General features: G+C 37.4%; 1 protein-coding gene across 1 annotated transcript in view; it reads left to right on the top strand.

Moving 5' to 3' along the window:
• Positions 1-20,168, top strand: part of LOC125277597 (transmembrane protein KIAA1109 homolog) — a 62,878-nt gene that overhangs the window by 21,139 nt on the left and 21,571 nt on the right. Inside the window, exons 15-40 of the mRNA XM_048206083.1 lie at positions 53-208; positions 1,172-1,269; positions 1,404-1,585; positions 1,697-1,803; positions 3,635-3,828; positions 5,130-5,339; positions 5,514-5,651; positions 5,755-5,931; positions 7,099-7,227; positions 7,321-7,440; positions 8,462-8,742; positions 8,836-9,080; positions 9,166-9,361; positions 12,558-13,353; positions 14,332-14,402; positions 14,494-14,667; positions 15,157-15,277; positions 15,360-15,506; positions 15,597-15,718; positions 16,546-16,730; positions 17,021-17,242; positions 17,324-17,535; positions 17,646-17,797; positions 18,572-18,722; positions 18,857-19,009; positions 19,907-20,147. Of these exons, the coding sequence (XP_048062040.1) occupies positions 53-208; positions 1,172-1,269; positions 1,404-1,585; positions 1,697-1,803; positions 3,635-3,828; positions 5,130-5,339; positions 5,514-5,651; positions 5,755-5,931; positions 7,099-7,227; positions 7,321-7,440; positions 8,462-8,742; positions 8,836-9,080; positions 9,166-9,361; positions 12,558-13,353; positions 14,332-14,402; positions 14,494-14,667; positions 15,157-15,277; positions 15,360-15,506; positions 15,597-15,718; positions 16,546-16,730; positions 17,021-17,242; positions 17,324-17,535; positions 17,646-17,797; positions 18,572-18,722; positions 18,857-19,009; positions 19,907-20,147 (4,980 nt within the window). The remainder of the gene's footprint in view (positions 1-52; positions 209-1,171; positions 1,270-1,403; positions 1,586-1,696; positions 1,804-3,634; positions 3,829-5,129; positions 5,340-5,513; positions 5,652-5,754; positions 5,932-7,098; positions 7,228-7,320; positions 7,441-8,461; positions 8,743-8,835; positions 9,081-9,165; positions 9,362-12,557; positions 13,354-14,331; positions 14,403-14,493; positions 14,668-15,156; positions 15,278-15,359; positions 15,507-15,596; positions 15,719-16,545; positions 16,731-17,020; positions 17,243-17,323; positions 17,536-17,645; positions 17,798-18,571; positions 18,723-18,856; positions 19,010-19,906; positions 20,148-20,168) is intronic.

The raw sequence follows: 20,168 nt of genomic DNA, 5'->3' as shown, positions 1-20,168 counted from the left end.
GTTACTGTGAGCTGAAGTCCTCCGTCTGACCTCCTTCTGTTGTGATCTATAGATCTGATCCAGGACTGGGCCAGCGACAGTGAACCGGACATCTACTCCTTTGTTCCATATTCATGGAAGTTTAAGATACTTTTTCACCAGTTTGAGATGATTTGGGCTGCCAATCAGCACAACTGGATTGACTGCTCCACTAAACAGCAGGAGAACGGTAAGTGAGACTTTTATAATGGATGCAAGACTGGAAAAAACTAATATAGGGTTTAAAAAATGTAAACACTATAAGGAAATATAACAAATTAATATGTCTTTGAATACAATTTTGATAGTGATGTAGGAAAATGTATAAGAAAAAATTCAGATAAACTAGTCACTAATCAACTAGTCTATTCAACTAGTCAACCCATTTCTAATTGTGTATGATGTTCCCGAATGATAATGGTTTAAATTGTATTTGTTGGATTAGATTAAAGTAGATTTTGTATTTATTTATTGATTGATTGATTTCTGATTTACTAATTTGTCTATTTCTTTGTATGTTTGTTTCTGTAATAATTAATATAATTAATCATAATAATAAAGTGCTTTACAATAAAATACAATAAGCACCAAGTTAACATTAGACCAAATACAAATACCATAATTAATATAACATAAGAATAAACACACTTTATAATTATAATGAAAGATAAAATTACTATACATAAAATGCATAACAAAAGAAATTAAACATTTTTAGTAATAATAAAAGAAAACAATGCATAGAATGCTTCAGAAAAAGCCATTTAGTTAAAAGCCAAAGTAAAAAAATGTTTTTTATTTTATTTTATTTTATTTTATTTTGTTTTATTTTTATTTAATTTCTGTAATTTTAGACATTTTATTTTATTTTTATTTCATTTTATTTTTATATTTTAATTAATTAATTTATTTATTTATTTATTTAATTTTCAGACTATAAAGATCTAAAGAGATTAGAGTCTGAACAAAGCCTATTAGTAATTTCAATACTTTCCTAAACAATACTTTCCAAACAAAAGAAATTCAGACTGTAAAACTCCACCAAGCTCACTGCTGAACATCAGTTTAAACCCTAGAATCAGTTTGGCTTTATTTAGAAATTTCCTTGATTTCTGAAAAAAACTTACAACCTGCTCATGCTCTTTGTCTATAGTTTATCTCGCTGCCTGTGGGGAAACGCTGAATATTGACTTCACTTTGCCTTTTCACGAGTTTGTCCCGGCCACCTGTAACACACGTTTCTGTTTGAGAGTGAGTGTACTCCCTCACAAACATTTACACGCACTTGTCTGTTGTGCTGAATATGTGACCAAACATTACAACCTCACATTAAAACATCAGCGTTCACCTAAATCCACTCTAAATGACACTGAACTCTCATATAGGCTGAGGACACAGACATGCGCTTGTGTCTGCCTGACTGTAACCCCAGCCGGTACCCGCTGCTCACCCTTACTAAGGATTACCAGCATTGCAAGTCCCCTCCAGAAAACAATATGCCAACAGAAGGGCAAGGAGCACCTCCCAAAAACAACAAACCTCGCTGGAGGAACATGACTCACCCTGAGTAAGAGAGCACCATTGCTCTATTTCTGTCTCTCTTCTTTTCTGCTTCTTCTAGCTTGCGCTGCCCTTTGACTCTTCTGTTATGTGTATGCGTGTGTGTGTTTGTTTCCAGGGCTGGTTGGGTGGACTGCTGGAGTGTGCCGAACTTCTTGCTGATTATAGACTATACTTGGCATCCCATCTACCCTCAGAAATCTGACCAGCAGCTCAAACAATCATGTAAGTGTTTGAATAATACCAATATATCATGCAAAAACATACTGTATACAGGTGCTGGTCATATAATTAGAATATCATCAAAAAGTTGATTTATTTCACTAATTCCATTCAAAAAGTGAAACTTGTATATTATATTAATTCATTACACACAGACTGATATATTTCAAATGTTTATTTCTTTTAATTTTGACGATTATAACTGACAACTAAGGAAAATCCCAAATTCAGTATCTCAGAAAATTTGAATATTGTGAAAAGGTTCAGTATTGAAGAAACCTGGTGCCACACTCTAATCAGCTACTTAACTCAAAACACCTGGAAAGGCCTTTAAATGGTCTCTCAGTCTAGATAACCACACCCTGGAGAGGATTGTGAAACAAAACCCATTCAAAAATATGGGGGAGATTCACAAAGAGTGGACTGCAGCTGGAGTCAGTGCTTCAAGAACCACTACACACAGACGTATGCAAGACATGGGTTTCAGCTGTCGCATTCCTTGTGTCAAGCCACTCTTGAACAACAGACAGAGTCAGAAGCGTCTCGCCTGGGCTAAAGACAAAAAGGACTGGACTGCTGCTGAATGGTCCAAAGTTATGTTCTCTGATGAAAGTAAATTTTGCATTTCCTTTGGAAATCAGGGTCCCAGAGTCTGGAGGAAGAGAGGAGAGGCACACAATCCACGTTGCTTGAGGTCCAGTGTAAAGTTTCCACAGTCAGTGATGGTTTGGGGTGCCATGTCATCTGCTGGTGTTGGTCCACTGTGTTTTCTGAGGTTCAAGGTCAACGCAGCCGTATACCAGGAAGTTTTAGAGCACTTCATGCTTCCTGCTGCTGATCAACTTTAGATGCAGATTTCATTTTCCAACAGGACTTGGCACCTGCACACAGTGCCAAAGCTACCAGTACCTGGTTTAAGGACCATGGTATCCCTGTTCTTAATTGGCCAGCAAACTTTCCTGACCTTAACCCCATTGTGAAGAGGAAGATGCGATATGCCAGACCCAACAATGCAGAAGAACTGAAGGCCACTATCAGAGCAACCTGGGCTCTCATAACACCTGAGCAGTGCCACAGACTGATCGACTCCATGCCACACCGCATTGCTGGAGTAATTCAGGCAAAAGGAGCCCCAACTAAGTATTGAGTGCTGTACATGCTCATACTTTTTAGTTTCTTACTTTTCAGTTGGCCAAGATTTCTAAAAATCCTTTCTTTGTATTGGTCTTCGGTAATATTCTAATTTTCTGAGATACTGAATTTGGGATTTTCCTTAGTTGTCAGTTATAATCATCACTATTAAAAGAAATAAACATTTGAAATATATCAGTCTGTGTGTAATGAATGAATATAATATACAAGTTTCACTTTTTGAATGGAATTGGTGAAATAAATCAACTTTTTGATGATATTCTAATTATATGACCAGCACCTGTAGATGTCATAAATCATAAAATATATTAAAACAACATCATAAAGTGCATACTGGGATATTTTTAAACTGTATTTATGCTGGACATTTAATTGGGAAATAAATAGAAGATCCTTACATGAAATATGAGATTCTTACATAAAGCATAAGATCCTTTCATAAAATATTGATACCAAATGTTTAACCACTATTTATTTATACACACTGTATACAGTTATATACACCATAAAGGCACAAATATGACATTTATTATAAATTGTTTATGTGAATATTTTATACATACACATACATATATATATATATATATATAAAATGTGAATCAGTTCTGTTAAATTAGAAGTTATATTTTTAAAATTCTACAATTGTTAATAAACAATACACTTGTTAACACTTTTTCTTCAGTGTCAGACATAGAGGAGTCCATGCTGTCAGCACTGCGCCCGCCAGAGCGCGTTCCACTTGTACCTCCTCCACCTCGAATCTCCTCTGACCCCAGTTTGCTGCCACCTGACCGTTTACATGTGGAGATGGAGCTGAGCCCAGACTCCCACATCACCCTTTATGGCCCTCTCCTCAGAGCTCTGTTGTCCATCAAGGTACACATGTAAATACATATGTACTCAACAGAAGTTGTGATTGCCTTTTCTTCCATATTGTGATGTAATTCCCAGTGAATCAGCTTCTCAAACAAGAAAAAATTTAGGGCAGGACTAGATTTTGTAAATCTGGATTTGACTGGATGGTTGTGGTTTGCTATAGAGGGTATGCACGTGACGTCACCGTCAACTGGAGCGACTGTGGTTTACGGTTTACTGTGGTTTAAAGAGCATTGCGATTGACTATACGAATAGATTTGACAAGAAATCTGAGGTATATTTTTACAAACTGCCAAAAACTACAGAAAAGAGAAGCAAATGGAATTCACAGAAACAACTGGACTCCAGACAGCGAATCGTGGACATGCATTTATCATTTTGTCAATGTTGAATTTTGGGGTAAAATCATACCCTGTATATTGTATTGATTATATTTTGCATTGACAACTCATCAATTAAATATTTAACAACTTATATTCCGCATAATTGGGTGTTTTTAAAAAAACACTGACAAAAACTAAACTTTTAGGACTGGATGATATGTATAACATTGATATAAATGATCACCCGGACCTAATAAAGGTTTAGACCTACCAATATTGCATTTATATAAAGCATTCACATGCAAATTTGCTGTATGTATTTGCCCGCGTCGAAATCAGGCTCGTATAAATATCTGGAAACACGATTCCTGACTGCATGTCAATATCCATGGATTACTAGATCTTTGGTAAATTGTAACAGGAACACTATCGAGTCTAATCTTTAGTTTAATCGTTTGTTTTACTCGCGTTTTTGCAGTTTCCCCTATTAAATCCAGTCATGCAGCAGGCTTTTTTGCCACTCAGTCCGGCTGAGGGGGCGTATTCCGGCGACAAAGTGATGTCATTCCATACCGTCTATTGCTGAGATGTCATGTGAGTGACAGGTTGTTCCGGCCTCGTGCCAGTAAACACATCTTTAGAGAAGAGATGTCGCTGCAAGAGGGAGGGGAAGTTATTTTGATTAAAAATTATGAGGGCATATGATATTTTTTTAAAAATAATGATGTGCATAAACTGTGCAGATATATCTAATCACTAAAACCACTGACTTTATTCAAACTCGTGTACAAAACCCCCGCTATTTTCCTCTGTGAAACACAAAATGCAGTTTTTTTTTTCCTCTGTTCCATATAGTGACAGTTCATAATGACAGATAAAAATAACAGCAAAATGAGGACGAGTAAATAATGACTTTTTTTAAAAATAATTTTTGGCTGCAATATCCCTTTAAAACAATTGTTATATGTATATTTGCAGGAAAACTATTTCGGAGAGGATGACATGTACACAGACTTTGAGGAGTCTCTGTCCAGCCCTGTGCTGAGCTCCTGCTCTTCATCATCCGGTTGGACCAGAGTGGGCCTGGAGGAGAGCCGCTCTAAAGACGCACCACATCCTCTCTCGTTACGGCCCTGGGACATCACCGTACTCATCAATCTGCACAAGGTCCATGGACGGCTTCCGACGGTCAGTACTACTTCACAGGACACCAGAAATTTCATTCATAGGAGCCATCATTGTTAAATGAGCATATTTGCAATTGTGATTGTGGGACTATTCTTTTGATGTCTTGCATTCACTGATATTTCCTTTAGGAATCGAAAGTGTGGTTGTAAATCTTGTTTGTACTCTTGTCTGCAGCACTGCAGCAGTGACGGCCCAGAGGGTCCTACAGGCTTCATGGAGCGTCTGTGTTTTGAGATGAAGAAGGGTTATAAGGAGACCATGCTGCAGCTCGTTCTCTCGCCTCTACATGTGTTTGTCAGCGATAACTATCAGGTGGGAGTGGGAGGAGATGACCTTATTCATATTCTCAGAGGTGCTGGAATTTAAAGTTGTCATGTTTCTGTATTGGGTAATTTATTCCCATCTGTGTGTTTAGCGGCCTACGGTTGATGCTGTGTTGCGAGATGGGCACCTGAGCCTCTCAGGGTTGCAGATGAGAGCCCACGCCATGTTCTCAGCGGAAGGCTTACCGGCGGGCAGTGACACACTCGAATATGCTTGGCTCATCGACGTTCAGGCTGGAGCTCTTACAGGAAGAGTTACTGTGCCACAGGTGACTCACTCATTCATTTTGACACTACAAAAGGGATGCTTGATATTTGTAAAGGAATATTTCTAGCGATTTCTGTGGCTTGATGACCTCATACAAAGATTTTGACGCATCCATCTCATTGTGTTTGATTGAATGAAAATGTTTACACTAGTTTCGCTTAGAATACAAATGTAACGGGGATGTGAGCCAGAGAATTTAGAAGCAAGAATGTGAAGGTTGGAATTTTATTAAAGCACCTACATGAAAATCCACAGAAAAGAATGTTTGAACATTTGTTTGTAGTGCTGCCTACTTCCTGTTCATTTGTACACACTGAGGGATGTCAAAATTGTCATAGGTAATCAAAAGAATGCTACACAATATATATAAGATTTTAATTATTTTGAAAGAAATGAATACTTTTAGTCAGCAAGGACACATTATATTGATCAAAAGTGACCGTAAAGACATTTACATATGTTACAAAAATAATAATAAACGCTGTTCTTTTTAAATTTCTATTCATCAAAGGATCCTGAAAAAAAAAAGTAGCACATCTTTTTTCAACATTGATAATAATAAGAAATGTTACTTGTGCACTAAATGAAACCTGAAATGTTCCTTTTGCATCATTGTTTAGCGTTTGTATGAAATATCAAACCAAAAGATATTTTATAGTTGTTATAATTTTTAATGTTTCTTATTGTTGTTGTTTTTTTGTAAGTTATTTATCATGCATCTAGCGTTTATCTATAAATGTAATACAAACAAATTGCGAACCTTCACATTGTTTGCTTTTCCCTTAAAAAAGCTACTGGATGTGTATGTAAGCTTGTTTCCACCACTGAATAAAAAATAAAAAAAAGTTATTGCGACTTTTTTCCTCGGAATTGCATGATATAAATGCAGTTCTGAGGAAAAAAGTCAGTCTTTTTTAATATCTAACAATTCTTCAGAATTGCGAGACGTGAACTTGCAATTGCAAAAAAAAGTCAATTATGAGGGGAAAAAAGTCAGAATTGTGGGATAAAAAGTCGCAATTATCTATTAAATTGTTTTATTCCATGGTGGAAACAAGCTTCCATAGAATGTGTCACTAAAGAGAGATTATTCAAGAATTATTATTTTAATCTAGTGACAGCATTAATCACATCTTCGTGTTAATCACTGGTAGTGTTTGTGTTTCAGTGTGCGTCTCTTCTGGAATGGGGCGAGAGCTTTGTTTTTCATGTAATGTCCCGAGAGTTCCAGCTTGAGCAGCCAAAACCATCTGTCACCTGCCAACACGGAGTTGATCGTAGAGTCTGTGATGCCAAGGTATTACAGAAACACTAACACGCATACCTGCGCTGTCATATTCACATCATTTTCAAAATGCCTACACTACTGAGTGCGTGTCTGTGTGTGTAGTATGCAGCCTTGCCTGGTCCCTGTCGCACATCAGAGGATCTGAAGTACACTATGACTCGACTAACGGTTGATGGAGCCCAGGTTTTCATTGTTGAACATGGATGTGCAGCCAATATTAAGGTTAGTGACAATTAGAGATGACTATGTTCACTACCAGTCAAAAGTTTGAAATATATATATATATATATTTTTTCTCTTATTTAGGGTTGTCAAAATAACCAAATACCAAGTCGGTAGTGAAATTTTAAATGTGACGATACCAGAATTTCGCCCTAGCATTTTGAGTGCTGTTGAGCAGATTCTTAAGGCAGGAACACACCAAGCCAACGGTCGGCCGTCGGGCAGTTTTTCTTCGTCGGCCGACTAAGTTTTCTTAGTGTGTTCCACACCGTTGGCTGAAGTTGGTCGTCGTCTGCTTTTTTTGGCCGATTCGAAATGTTGAATCGTCGTCGGAGCTCGTTGGTCCGTCGGGCCATCTGATCATTCTGATTGGCTGTTCAGATACTGCCACCTGCTGTTTCGGAAAGGCATTTCATCTCACGCAGGCGCAGAACTGACGTGCTACTTGGCCGTCGGCTGTTTAGCGTTGATTTGGTGTGTCAGGCCAACTTTGGACACAGACGTTGCCGACGTGAGCCAACCCCACAGTCTGCTTTCGTTGCCACTAGTTTGTCGGCGTCAGCTTGGTGTGTTCTGGCCTTCAAACACCTCTGTTTAACACCTCTGTCTGAGTGTTCAGACACTCAACAGATATGTCTGTGATTGTATATGGCCAATCAGAAGTGTTTAAGAATCCGCTCAAAATGCTAGGGGAAAATTTTTAAAATTTCAGTACTTTCGTTATTTTCGGTACTTTTCACAACCCTAGCTCACCAGGCTGCATTTATTTAATCAAAAATACAGTAAAAGCAGTCATATTGTGAAATATTATTGCAATTTAAAAGAATTGTTTTTGTTATTTAAATATATTTTAAAATGTAATTTATTCCTGTCACCTATGATGCAAAAACATTGATAATAATAACCATTATTATTAATTCAGAACCAATAGTAATTGATCATAATTGAGCACCAAATCAGCAGATATTAATTATTCCAAACTTTTGACCAGTAGTGCATGTACTGTATTTACGCCCATCAGACCGGAGCCTTGCGGTTGGCCACGTGTAATCTGCACACGGCTGCTGTCGGCGAAGGCATCAGTGCCGTTCTGCAAGACGTAGTGATCGCTCAGTTCATCGAGCAACAGGAAGTTGCACGGCTTGGCCTTCCTCCTCCCCTCCTTCGGCGTTCTCATTGGCTTGAAGCCGGTTCGGTGACCTTTAACCTCATGACGGCTGATGTGGCTTTAGCCGCTGACCATCCAGCCAAATATGAGGTCCAGAGGCAGTTCCTGGAGCTTCATGACATGAAAACAAAAAGGTTCATGCATATCTTATATTATATTTTGTCTGTTGCTTAATGTGCTGGCAAATGTATTTACCATATCGTTATGTGCGTTCATGTGTGTTTTAGACTTTGCTTCCTTTGGCCGGAGGAGAAATTTAAGCGAAGCCGGAACCGCTGTGGATGTCTTGGTGGATGTCGTTTTTTCGGCGGCTCCGTTGGAGGTCTGGACTTCTTCCGATTGGAGGAAATCACACCCTCATCAAGCTCTGCTTTCTCCAGCGTCAGTGCAGATATTGACATGTCCTATGGCCAGTCATTATTACATCCAGGAGAATGGATCATCACTAAGGAAACTCCTAAACTCCCTGATGGTATATTATATTTGGTTTTGTGTGGCTATCGTGATGGCGACTGGGTGTCATGTAAGTTATACTCATTTTATTGGTTTACTTACAGCTAAAGGTGTCGCTATACGGAGAGATGTGTGTTCTCCTGCTCCGATGGTGGACTTGGAGAGACGTGGCCAGCACCTTAGTCTTCACGTACCTCAGCGCTCGCACAGCTCTGCCTCTTCCTCAGAGGAAAACTCTTCCTCCAGTGCTGCCCTGCCTCTGTTAGCTGGAGAACGAGAGAGTCCCTCCCCTTCAATAGAGTGAGTCAGACACGTGTGCTCCTGTGTCTTATAAAACAATTCTAATTTTGTAACGTCTTTTTATCTCAATAGTGAGTTTATGTCTTGCAATTGGAACTTTGTATTTTTTTTATTCCTTATTTTAAACTTTATCTTACTTTTTTATCATGAGGTGGAAATGGGCTCATATAAGCTCCTTTGTCATATGATCAATCAATCAATAAATACACTACCGTTCAAAAATTTGGGATCAGTATGTTTTGTTATACTTTTAAAAGAAGCTGTCTTATGCTCACCAAGGCTGAATTTATTTGATCAAAAATACAGTAGGACGATAATATTGTAAAATATTATTACAATTTAAAATAGTTGTTTTTTTCTATTTTAATATATTTAAAATGTGATTTATTCCTGTGATGGCAAAACTGTCCTGAAATTCTGAAAGACTTTTTTTTTTTTTTTTTTAGGATTCTTTAAATGGAAAGTTCAAAAGAAGAGAATTTCATTTATTCTTTTGTAACATTATAAATGACTTTACTATAGAAGCTTGTTTCTGCCCTGAAATAAAGAAAAAAAATGTAATTGCGACTTTTTATCTCACAATTCTGACTTTTTTCTTGCAATTGCGAGATATAAAGTCAGAATTGCAAGTTATAATGTCAGAATTACGAGATATAAACACAATTCTGGGGAAAAAAACTCAATTTGGAGATTCTGTCTTAAAGGGTTAGTTCACCCAAAAATGAAAATTCTGTCATTTATTACATTTATTCCTGCTGTTCCACACCCGTAAGACCTCCGTTAATCTTCAGAACACAAATTAAGATATTTTTGTTGAAATCCGATGATTCAGTGAGGCCTGCATAGCCAGCAATGACATTTCCTCTCTCAAGATCCATAAATGTACTAAAAACATATTTAAATCAGTTCATGTGAGTACAGTGGTTCAATATTAATATTATAAAGCAGGGGTACTCAACAGGCGGCCCGTCAGCATTACATTTGTGGCCCGCATCATGCTACATATAAAATGTATTTTTATTATAATTTGCGTTCAAAATTAGCGTGAATATTACTTTGTTTTTTTTACACATACACTAGGGTAGGCGTACAGTGCGCGTGACGCTGTAATCATCAGCAGAGAACGGGTATAGTGTACGCGCGCAGCACAGATTTTCTAACCGCAAAGAACAATATAAACTGAAGGCACTTTGCACTCGCGCATTGAATAGTTTTTGCACTAATTTAGTTTGTCCACAAGGTGTCAGCACTGAAACGGGCTGTTGTTTCAGTCTGAAAAGAAACGGAGAACACAGAACAAGAGTAACAAAAAACACGATAGCCGACCGTGTTGAAGATCGCTCGTTTGAGGGGATTAAGGGATACCAGCAACTCTAATTTTAAACAAGTACAAAGACATTTTATTGTAACTATTTGAGCGAAAAAATCTAGACAAGCATGAATCTCTCTAGTGCGCATGTGTCGAGCACTTGTGTTCGTGAACGCCATCAAAGGCTCGAGACTGCGCGCAAGTAAAAAACAAAGTAACCTTATTTTTCCATGATAAAATGCATTTGACATTCCTCCAACTTTGCAGTGTGTAAGTTGCCGAGCAGCATGAAAAACAAACCTTTTATTCTTTATGTCAATGTGTTATAAACAGAAAGCAAGCAGAGAGCGCTCCCATTACAGATCTGTCGTCACATCATTGAGCTCACGGAGAATCTTATTTATCATGTTTACAACGTTGGTTATAGTTAGATAATTCATGAGATTGTGATTGAACATAAAAAAAAAAAGAAGAAAAAAAAAAGATTTTTGGATTCTGACCAAATTAAAAGGTAGACTAGGTAATAATACAAATAATAAAACAATTATTCTCTGAGTATAAATAGGTGGTATAAAAAGTGTTAAAAAGGTGCAATGGAGTATAAAAAGACTATAAAGAAGTGCAATGTTTTCGTCTTACGGACAAACTCTCATCAGCTAGTGAACAACAGCCAGACCTTAAATTTCTTGTGAAAACAATGCAGACATTTCAAATGAATAAGGATTTCTTTTCATCAGTTCTTGTTTTTCTTTATGCATTTGTACATTAAGAATACAACAAGACAAGCTATTAATCCTTTTTTTAAATGCCATTTATCATGTTCAGTGACACTTTAAGAACGACACCATACTATTAAGACTTAGCTAGATAATAAACTGCACTTTTAGTAAATAAACAGTAAAACTACAAATATTGTCTTAAGTAGGTCTAAAAAAAAGTCTTACGATCCAAGTTATAATTTGTGGCCCTTCGCATTTCATTTTGTTAAAATGCGGCCCTCTTGGCCTCTGAACTTGAGTACCCCTGTTATAAAGGGACAAGAATATTTTCTGTGTGCCAAAAAAACAAAATAACGACTTATTTAGTGATGGCCGATTTCAAAACGCTGCTTCAGGAAGCTAAATTATATTATTTTCATTTTTGGGTGAACTAACCCTTTAATATCTTGCGATTCTGACTTTATAACTCGCAATTCTGACTTTATAACTCGCAATTCTGACTTTATATCACGCAATTCTGACTTTATAACTCGCAATTCTGACTTTATAACTCGCAATTCTGACTTTATAACTCGCAATTCTGACTTAATATCTCGCAATTCTGACTTTATATCTCGCAATTTTGGCTTTATAACTTGAAATTTCGAGTTAAAATCTCACAATTGCGAGGGAAAAAAAAGTCAGAATTGTGAGATAAAAATTATTATTACCTTTACCGCTATTACCTTTTTTTTATTATTATTATTTTATTATTTTTTTTATTTAGTGCCGGAAACAAGCTTCCATACTTTACTGCTACTTTTGATCAATTTAATGTTGCTTTGCTGAACAAAATTATTCATTTCTTTTAAAAAGTCAACCTTTTGAATGGTAGCGTGCACTGATTTAAGTCTCACAAATTATGCTAACAGCTGATGACATTTTTATGCTAATAACAGATGATTAATCAGTTCATGTCTGATTTAATGAGTCTTGTAGACTGACTCACTAAAAAGAACCACTTCATAAGAATTCCTTTCTCATCTCCTTTTAGCTCAAACCTCAAGCTTAAAGTGCAAGCTTAAAACTGTTTTTCAGAAATAGAACTGGCTCTGAATGAAAACAGGTTCTCAGTTCCCAACACTACATTTTTGTTTGTATGTCTGTTTTACAGTGTGTATTTTTTCAGGTTAATGAATGTAACCACTGACGGTCCAGTCCCTGAGGGTCCACCCTTACGCTCTCCACTCCGCTCACCTTTAAAGCGTCAGTCCTCTGTCCAGTCAGCTCGCCTTGGGAGCACCAAGAGCCTATCGGCCGCCGTCTTCGCAGAGAAAGCCACGCCTCCTACTGGTGTGCAGTTTAGCAGCGAAGTTTCCCGTAGCGACGAGAACGTTCTAGACTCTCCAAGGCAGCGAAGAAGCTACGGATCATTTCCTTTCACTCCGTCAGCTGATTCTAGCACATTCCATCAGTACCGCTCTGTTGACTCCTCCATGTCTGTGGCTGACAGTGAAGCGTACTTTAGCGCCAATGAGGAGTTTGAGCCAATCAGTAGCGATGAAGGTCCAGGTACCTATCCAGGGAGGAAACGTAGACGAAGACAACAGGGTCAGCCCCACACAGAACACAGCCGCACCTCCATATACCACAGTGTGGAAGGACCTCTGTCAATCGCTGAGACACGTCCACTTCCGATGCCTAGCCACACCTCCCAAGCTTCATTTGTCTCTGCACTTGGATTGGAGGAGGAGGGATCTGTTGAAACGGAGAAGGCGGAACCTGGACTCCTGACGGCACAGCCGCATTTAATGGCTTGTTACCAAACTTACCTTGCACATTATCATGTTTCAAACTGGGCTGTTAAGCAGCCAACCAATAAGAGAACATCCAAGTCATCACTGCATCGCCCACTTGACCTTGACACGCCTACGAGTGAGGAGAGCTCCGCCTCCTTTGACCAGTTGTCCATCCCGTCTTTTAAGGTATTTTGTTTTTTCCTTCATTGTAAAATATTATGGTAACACTTTATAATAAGTTTTCATTAGTTAAAATTAGTTAATGTATTAATTATCATGAACAGCAATGAACATAACATTTGTTTCAGTATTTATTCATCTTTGTTAATGTTATTCAAAATAGTCTTTCATTGTTTGTTCACGTTAGTTCACAGTGCATTAACTAATGTTAACAAACACAACTTTTGATTTTAATAATGTATTAATGTTGAAATTAACATTATTTAGATTAATAAAGTATTGTAGAAGTATTGTTCATTCTTAATTCATGTTAATTAAAGTAGTTAACTTTTGAAACCTTATTGTAAAGTGTCACCAATATTATTTATGCAGTGAATCCGAAGTAGGTGAATTTTTTGAAGAAATGTCCAGTCATAGTTCACCACCAATATCGAGAAAAAAAAAAATTGCATGAATAAAACAATTATATTTGTATTTTCTGACAATTAAGCAACCCTTCCCAAATTAATAGTTATTTATGAATATATTTAACTATATATTAAATATAAATGTTTAAAGAAATGAAGCACTGTTCTTAAATTAATATATACATTTATTTTTCTGTGTATATAAATAAATTGTAAATTATATAAAATTATTTTTATTATATAAAAATATTGTAAAGTACTTTTTATATATTAATGTGATGTTATTGTCATGAATAATAATTATTAATAATATGAAACAATAATTAATTCATTGCTTCATTAGCTTGAATTAATTTTAATGGTAATTAGTGATTTAATATTAATTCTAATTCTTTAAATATAAATATTTAAATATGTTACAGTATGTTCATTAAATGAATAGTATGTAATATAATTATTAAATAATACAATTAATTGTCTTTATGCAAAGAGTAACTTTTGGGTAAATGTGTAAGCATGTAGTAGTTTGTTTATTTATTATATGTTGTCAATAATTGTATTTGTGTCCTTTTTATAGATGGTGAAGGGCGGTTTGTCTGCCAGCTCTCTATTGGACAGAGGAGTTCAGCTCATGGGTGATATAAATAGGTAACACGAGACATCATATCAAATCAACAGTGGTTGTTTCGTATCATGCAGCATAAATACAAGCATGCGTTTTGTGTGTATGTATCTGCAGCACACCATACACACCCCTTGACAAGCGGGCGATGGACAACACTGATGAGGACACAGTGACAGAGGACTGGACCGTTGACCAGCCTCTTGCCCAGACGAGAACCACAGCCATCGTAGAGGTCAAAGGGGCGGTCAATGTGGTCCTGACTCCTTTAGTAGCTGAAGCACTGGACAGGTCAGCAGATCTAACATCACCCACCTTGTGCTTAAAGACCCCATGACACCAAAATTGTGTTTTTTTAGTTCTGTCTGATATTTTGATAATAATATATAACCAAAGAGAGACTGCATTTTTCTAAACAACAAATTAAGTCAGTATTATCATGAATAGTTTGGCTGAAATACATTTTTTTTTTGTTTTAGTTTTTGTTACTTGAATGCCTTTTGAATGAAAATTGATGAGAATACAGATTTCTGTCTGAGCAAATGCTGTCTACAATAAGAATGTCCCTTCCCCTAATACCACCAGCATCTGACTAGCATCCAAATCAGGGCTTTGATATGCCTAAAGCCTATTGGCTATTTAGAAAAGGAACAACCAAGCCCTTCAGTATGTTTTTGCTCACATAGGAAATAACTCACAGGAAAGAAAAATGTTCTCGTAAAGCGATTTAATGGGGTCTGCTACAGTGTTTGTGAAATCCTCTTTGTTTTTTATTTCCAGGTACATTGAGTCCATGGTTCACTTTGCTAGTATTCGCCACCCCGCATCAATCCTGGATGACCTGCATGGGAAAGTGCTTAATGAAGTGTATCAGATCAGCAAATCCACTGTCTCTGAGTCTGTAAGTGATCAATACCAACAAAAAGAGACGTGACAGCACACTTAGTCCTTAACGTGATCATGATGAATGTTGCGTTTTCCAGAGCACAGCGAAAGCAGAGCACAAAATATCAAAGACAGAGGGAACCACTCCTGGGTCTCTTAGCACACCGCATGGACAAACTGATCTGTCAATCAAACCTGACAATGTGAAGATAAAGGGTTTGCAGGCTAATGTCACTGTCCCAAAGGTACCTGTTTGTGTATGTGTGTGTATGAAAGAGAGAAAGCTTGTGATGTAAAGATGGTAGAAGTAAATATGTGTGCATGTTTGTTTGCAGGTGAATCTCTGTGTACTTCAAGCATCCGTAGAAGAAGGTTCACCCTCCAATAAGAGTGTCATACATGTCTCTCTCGTGTCCTTGTGTTTTGACCGGATTGCTACACAGCTGCGCATGAATAGGTAACTGCAACTGTCTGTCCGGATATCATATATTTATATTACTATCTTTATGTGTATATATATATATATATATATATATATATATATATATATATATATATATATATATATATATATAATTTTTTTTCCCAGCTGTGGCATGTGATGCAGTCACTCCTACTAGCCACTTGAATTTGGTGGCTTGAATTTTATATAATAATAATAATAATAATAATAATAATTTTATATATAATAAAAATAAATAAAGTGCAATGTAGTGTTGTTAAAAATGTTGATTTTTGATACATATCAATACTGAAACATCTGAACCGCTTCCAATACTCATTTTCCGCAGAATAGATACACAGTACCTGCTGCGCTTTCTCGCACAAACCCGCCTCCCCTCACTCACTCATTTCATTTGCTCCGGATGAGTATTGTTGGTGTTACAGGGCCTGAATTTCGGCGTGTGACTGCATGTATTGCACATAATTTCTCATTCTCGCAGATTTTGTGCTCACACCCAAAGTGCGCACACATAAAGCTGCCTCTCAGTGCTAAACTGAGTTATTTTTTACTGCTTATTGCGCTTAAATAGTCAAATACACACTTAATAATGCTGGAATGCTGGTCTTGCCGGATGTTCAAGTAAACCGAGTCAATTATGTTTGAAGTGAGCATAAACAGTTGAGAAAGAAAACGCATGTGTAACAGTATAATGGATCTGTGCGTCAGGTCTTAAAGTGACAGCAGCCTATTATATCTGCTGCCAAATTTTTTATATATATATAATATATATATAATTTTGACAGTTTGTACTGCTCTGACTGTTAATGTTTGATATGTAGAGGTATTGTGGAGGAAACAGAAAAGCCCTCTGCTATGATGGAGAAGTACTCGTCTGCGTCTAAGATGGCACCTCAGTCCAGCGGCTCTCTCCGCTCTAATGCTGGTATCGAGAAAGGCAAGGAGATCGCAGCCAGACTCAACATACACCGCATACACAGCCAACTCCGCGGCCTGGACTCATCAGGTACACATGCTCAGATTTATATCCATATGTATATTTATTACATGCTTCTTGAGAATACTCTGATTGGTCAGTTGCTGCATTTTGCAGTCAAATATTGTTGTATGATAACATAATTGTCTCTCCTATTGCATGGACTTACTGTTTTATTAGAATTTATTCTAATAATAATTAAACAATTTAGTCAGTTTTATCATTAATAATTTATGACAGAAATACATTTGTTTTTGTTGTGTTTTGTTTATTGAATGCCTCTTGGAATTGTAATTATTCCATATTTATGTTTTTAACAGACCTCGGAGCTTGTGCCATCACTGCCATTCCATTTAAGAAGTCCAAGGTTCTCTTCAGTTTGGAGGAAACTGATGACTTTGTTTTAGTGGATGAGACTGAGCCCTCCATCTCCACTGAGCACGTCCCAGAACACACCCCTGACCATGCTCGCTCTGGGGCCAGTCCTGAGAAATGGGGTTGGATTATGTTTGAGTGTGGGATTGAGAACCTCACTGTCAAAGGTATTATACGCATGTGAATTTCAGCTGTCGTTAAACATTTGTATTTCAGGAGTAAGAAATGAATTTCTGGCTCTTTCTCAGGTGGGCGGCAGTCAGGAGCCGTGCTCTACAGTGCTTTTGGGGTGATGGGTGAGGCCGACAACGGTGTCAGGCATGGAGTTTCGAAATCAAACGGTTCTAGTGGTTCTCAGACAGGAAGTGGCTACAGCACGGATGTATCTGATGATAACCTGCCCAATGATGCACAGAGCCCAGCCTCTGAACCCAACAACAATTCAGACTCTGACGAACAGGTTCTCATATGTTGTTGTTCATTTATAGTTAATGGCCATTTAAGATCTTGTAAGTTTTCCTTGGGTCTTTCTTTCTCACATTATTTGCCACTCCATGTTTGTCTGTGCAGGATGAGGGAGTGGAGTCAGATGATCTGAAAAAGGACCTGCCCCTCTTGCCTCCTCCTCCTGACTCCAGCAGTATGAAGCTGACTATAAAGGAGATCTGGTTCAGCTTTGCTGCGCCAACCAACATTCGATCTCACACTCCAGCCATGTCTAGGTACACACATAAATGATAAATAAAATAAGAATACTGTATATAATATATATAATATTATAATATTATTATATAATATACAACACAGACACACATGTATATGTGTGTGTGTGTGTGTGTGTATGTATATATATATATATATATATATATATATATATATATATATATATATATATATATATATATCTCCCCCCCAGATATATATATATCTCCCCCCAGATATATATATATCTCCCCCCAGATATGAGTAATATAATAATCGTAAATGAGATTTGTTTTACTCAAATTGTTTTACGCTTCTTTAATTTACAATGATCAAACACACACACATATAAAAAAACAGGCGCAAGTCATTGACGGAAAGACTGAATGACCTCTTCTGTAAAAATGGTCATTTGGGTAGGTTTATTGGCTGATTTAATCTCAAAAGGGCTAATTATATTAACGTATTAGTAGTTGTTTTGAGAGAATGCCTATTAAATATACATGTATACAGTGGTGGAAATGGGGACTCCTTGTTGAGAACATTTTATGTAGAAAATCCTACTATATTTATGCATGAAATTTGCATAGGGCTTATGTGGATAAAAGCTGGAAATCCTCTCCATTTTGAACTGGAACTCCATCCCCCTAGAAATTCACTCCCTGGACTCCAGGCCCCCTCATTTCCAGCCCTGAGTGTATATTTGGCTGCTAAGTCTTTAATTTGATTCACAGGAAATCATGGATCAGTATTTGTATGGCTAATGAGGTCTATGTTGTTGAATGTGTCTGCAGGCAGCTGAATCTCTTGAGTACTGCGACCCCTGCAGTCGGTGCGTGGTTGGTTCCCATTGACCAGCTGAAATCGTCATTGCAGAAACTTGAAATGGAGGCCACACTGCGTGTGTGTGCGGTCATGGGCTGCATAATGACTGAGGCCCTGGAGGTCAGACTTGTTAATACTTACACTGTTAGACACCCCTGGACTTGAGCACAATATAATTCAGCAGAGTTGTAGACCTAACTGTTTCATAACTGGCCTAATTTATGTGCATGTTTATGTGTGCTTCATTCCAACAGAAAAAGAGTATTCACATTCCGTTTCGCAGCAAGTATAACCGTGTTACAAAGCGAGCCCGATATCTTCACGAGAACCCGTCCTGCTTACTGTGCAATATTCTACATCGCTACCTGCAGCAGGCTGATTACAGCATTATAGAAGAGGCCACCATGGTAAGTCTTTATGCTTGCAGAGCACACATTTGCATATGTATTACATGTTCTAATACTACTGCATTGTTGAATTCTTAATTCTGATTTGTTGATGCCCATTCCAAAGCTTCCAGGTTCATTGACTACTGTAAAATCTGAAATTACTTCACCGTGTTCTTTCAGATTGTACTAGCAATGGCATCCTGGTTTGTTTTTGAGCAAGATAATATTAAAAAAGCATTTCTATAAATACATGTGGTATTATCCCATAATTTACTCACCCTCAAGCCATCCTAGGTGTATATGACTTTCTTCTTTCAGTCAAACACAATCTGAGTTATATTAAAAAATATCCTGGCTCTTCCAAGCTTTATAATGGGAGTGAGTATTTACTGTGATTTTGAAGCCCAAAAAAGCACATCCATCCATAATAAAAGTAATCCATACGACTCCAGCGGGTTAGTAAAGGCCTTCTGAAGCAAAGCGATGCGTTTTTGTAAGAAAAATATACATATTTATAACTTTATAAACTAGAATCATTGGCTTCCGTATGCGAGTCGATTCCGGCGGAAGAGTAAACTTTGACCTGATGCATGAAGTTATAAATGAAGTTATAAATATGGATATTTTTCTTACAAAACGCATCACTTCTCTTCACTTCAGAAGGCCTTTATTAACCCCCTGGAGCCGTATGGATTACTTTTATGATGGATGGATGCACTTTTTTGGGCTTCAAAATCACGGTTACTATTCACTCCCATTATAAAGCTTGGAAGAGCCAGAATATTTTTTAATATAACTCCGATTGTGTTTGACTGAAAGAAGAAAGTTATATACACCTTTTGTGTGAACTAACCCTTTAAGCAGTTAATTATTCCTTGCTAATCTTTTATTACATATTTATCTTTATCTTTTTAGAATGATGGACTGCCTGCTCTGGTCACCCTGAGGAAAGGTATGGTGGCACTTGCACGTCAGTGGATGAAATTCATTGTTGTCACTCAAGGCTTTAAGGCGGTTGGTTTGCCAAGACCCAATCAACTTCCTAAGCCCAAAGAGCCAGACCCCATCGAGCCAGATCAGATACAGGGGCCGGATAGTGGTGCTGCCTTGCAGAGTGACACCAGCGCTGATGGAGCCGAGTTTGAGTTTGATGCGGGTAATTATATTAAATCTAAAA

This window comes from Megalobrama amblycephala, linkage group LG10 (assembly GCF_018812025.1).
Source record: "Megalobrama amblycephala isolate DHTTF-2021 linkage group LG10, ASM1881202v1, whole genome shotgun sequence".
Lineage (NCBI taxonomy): Eukaryota > Metazoa > Chordata > Actinopteri > Cypriniformes > Xenocyprididae > Megalobrama > Megalobrama amblycephala.
The sequence above is the reverse complement of the archived record's forward strand: the minus strand, read 5'-3'. Positions and strand labels throughout refer to the sequence as shown.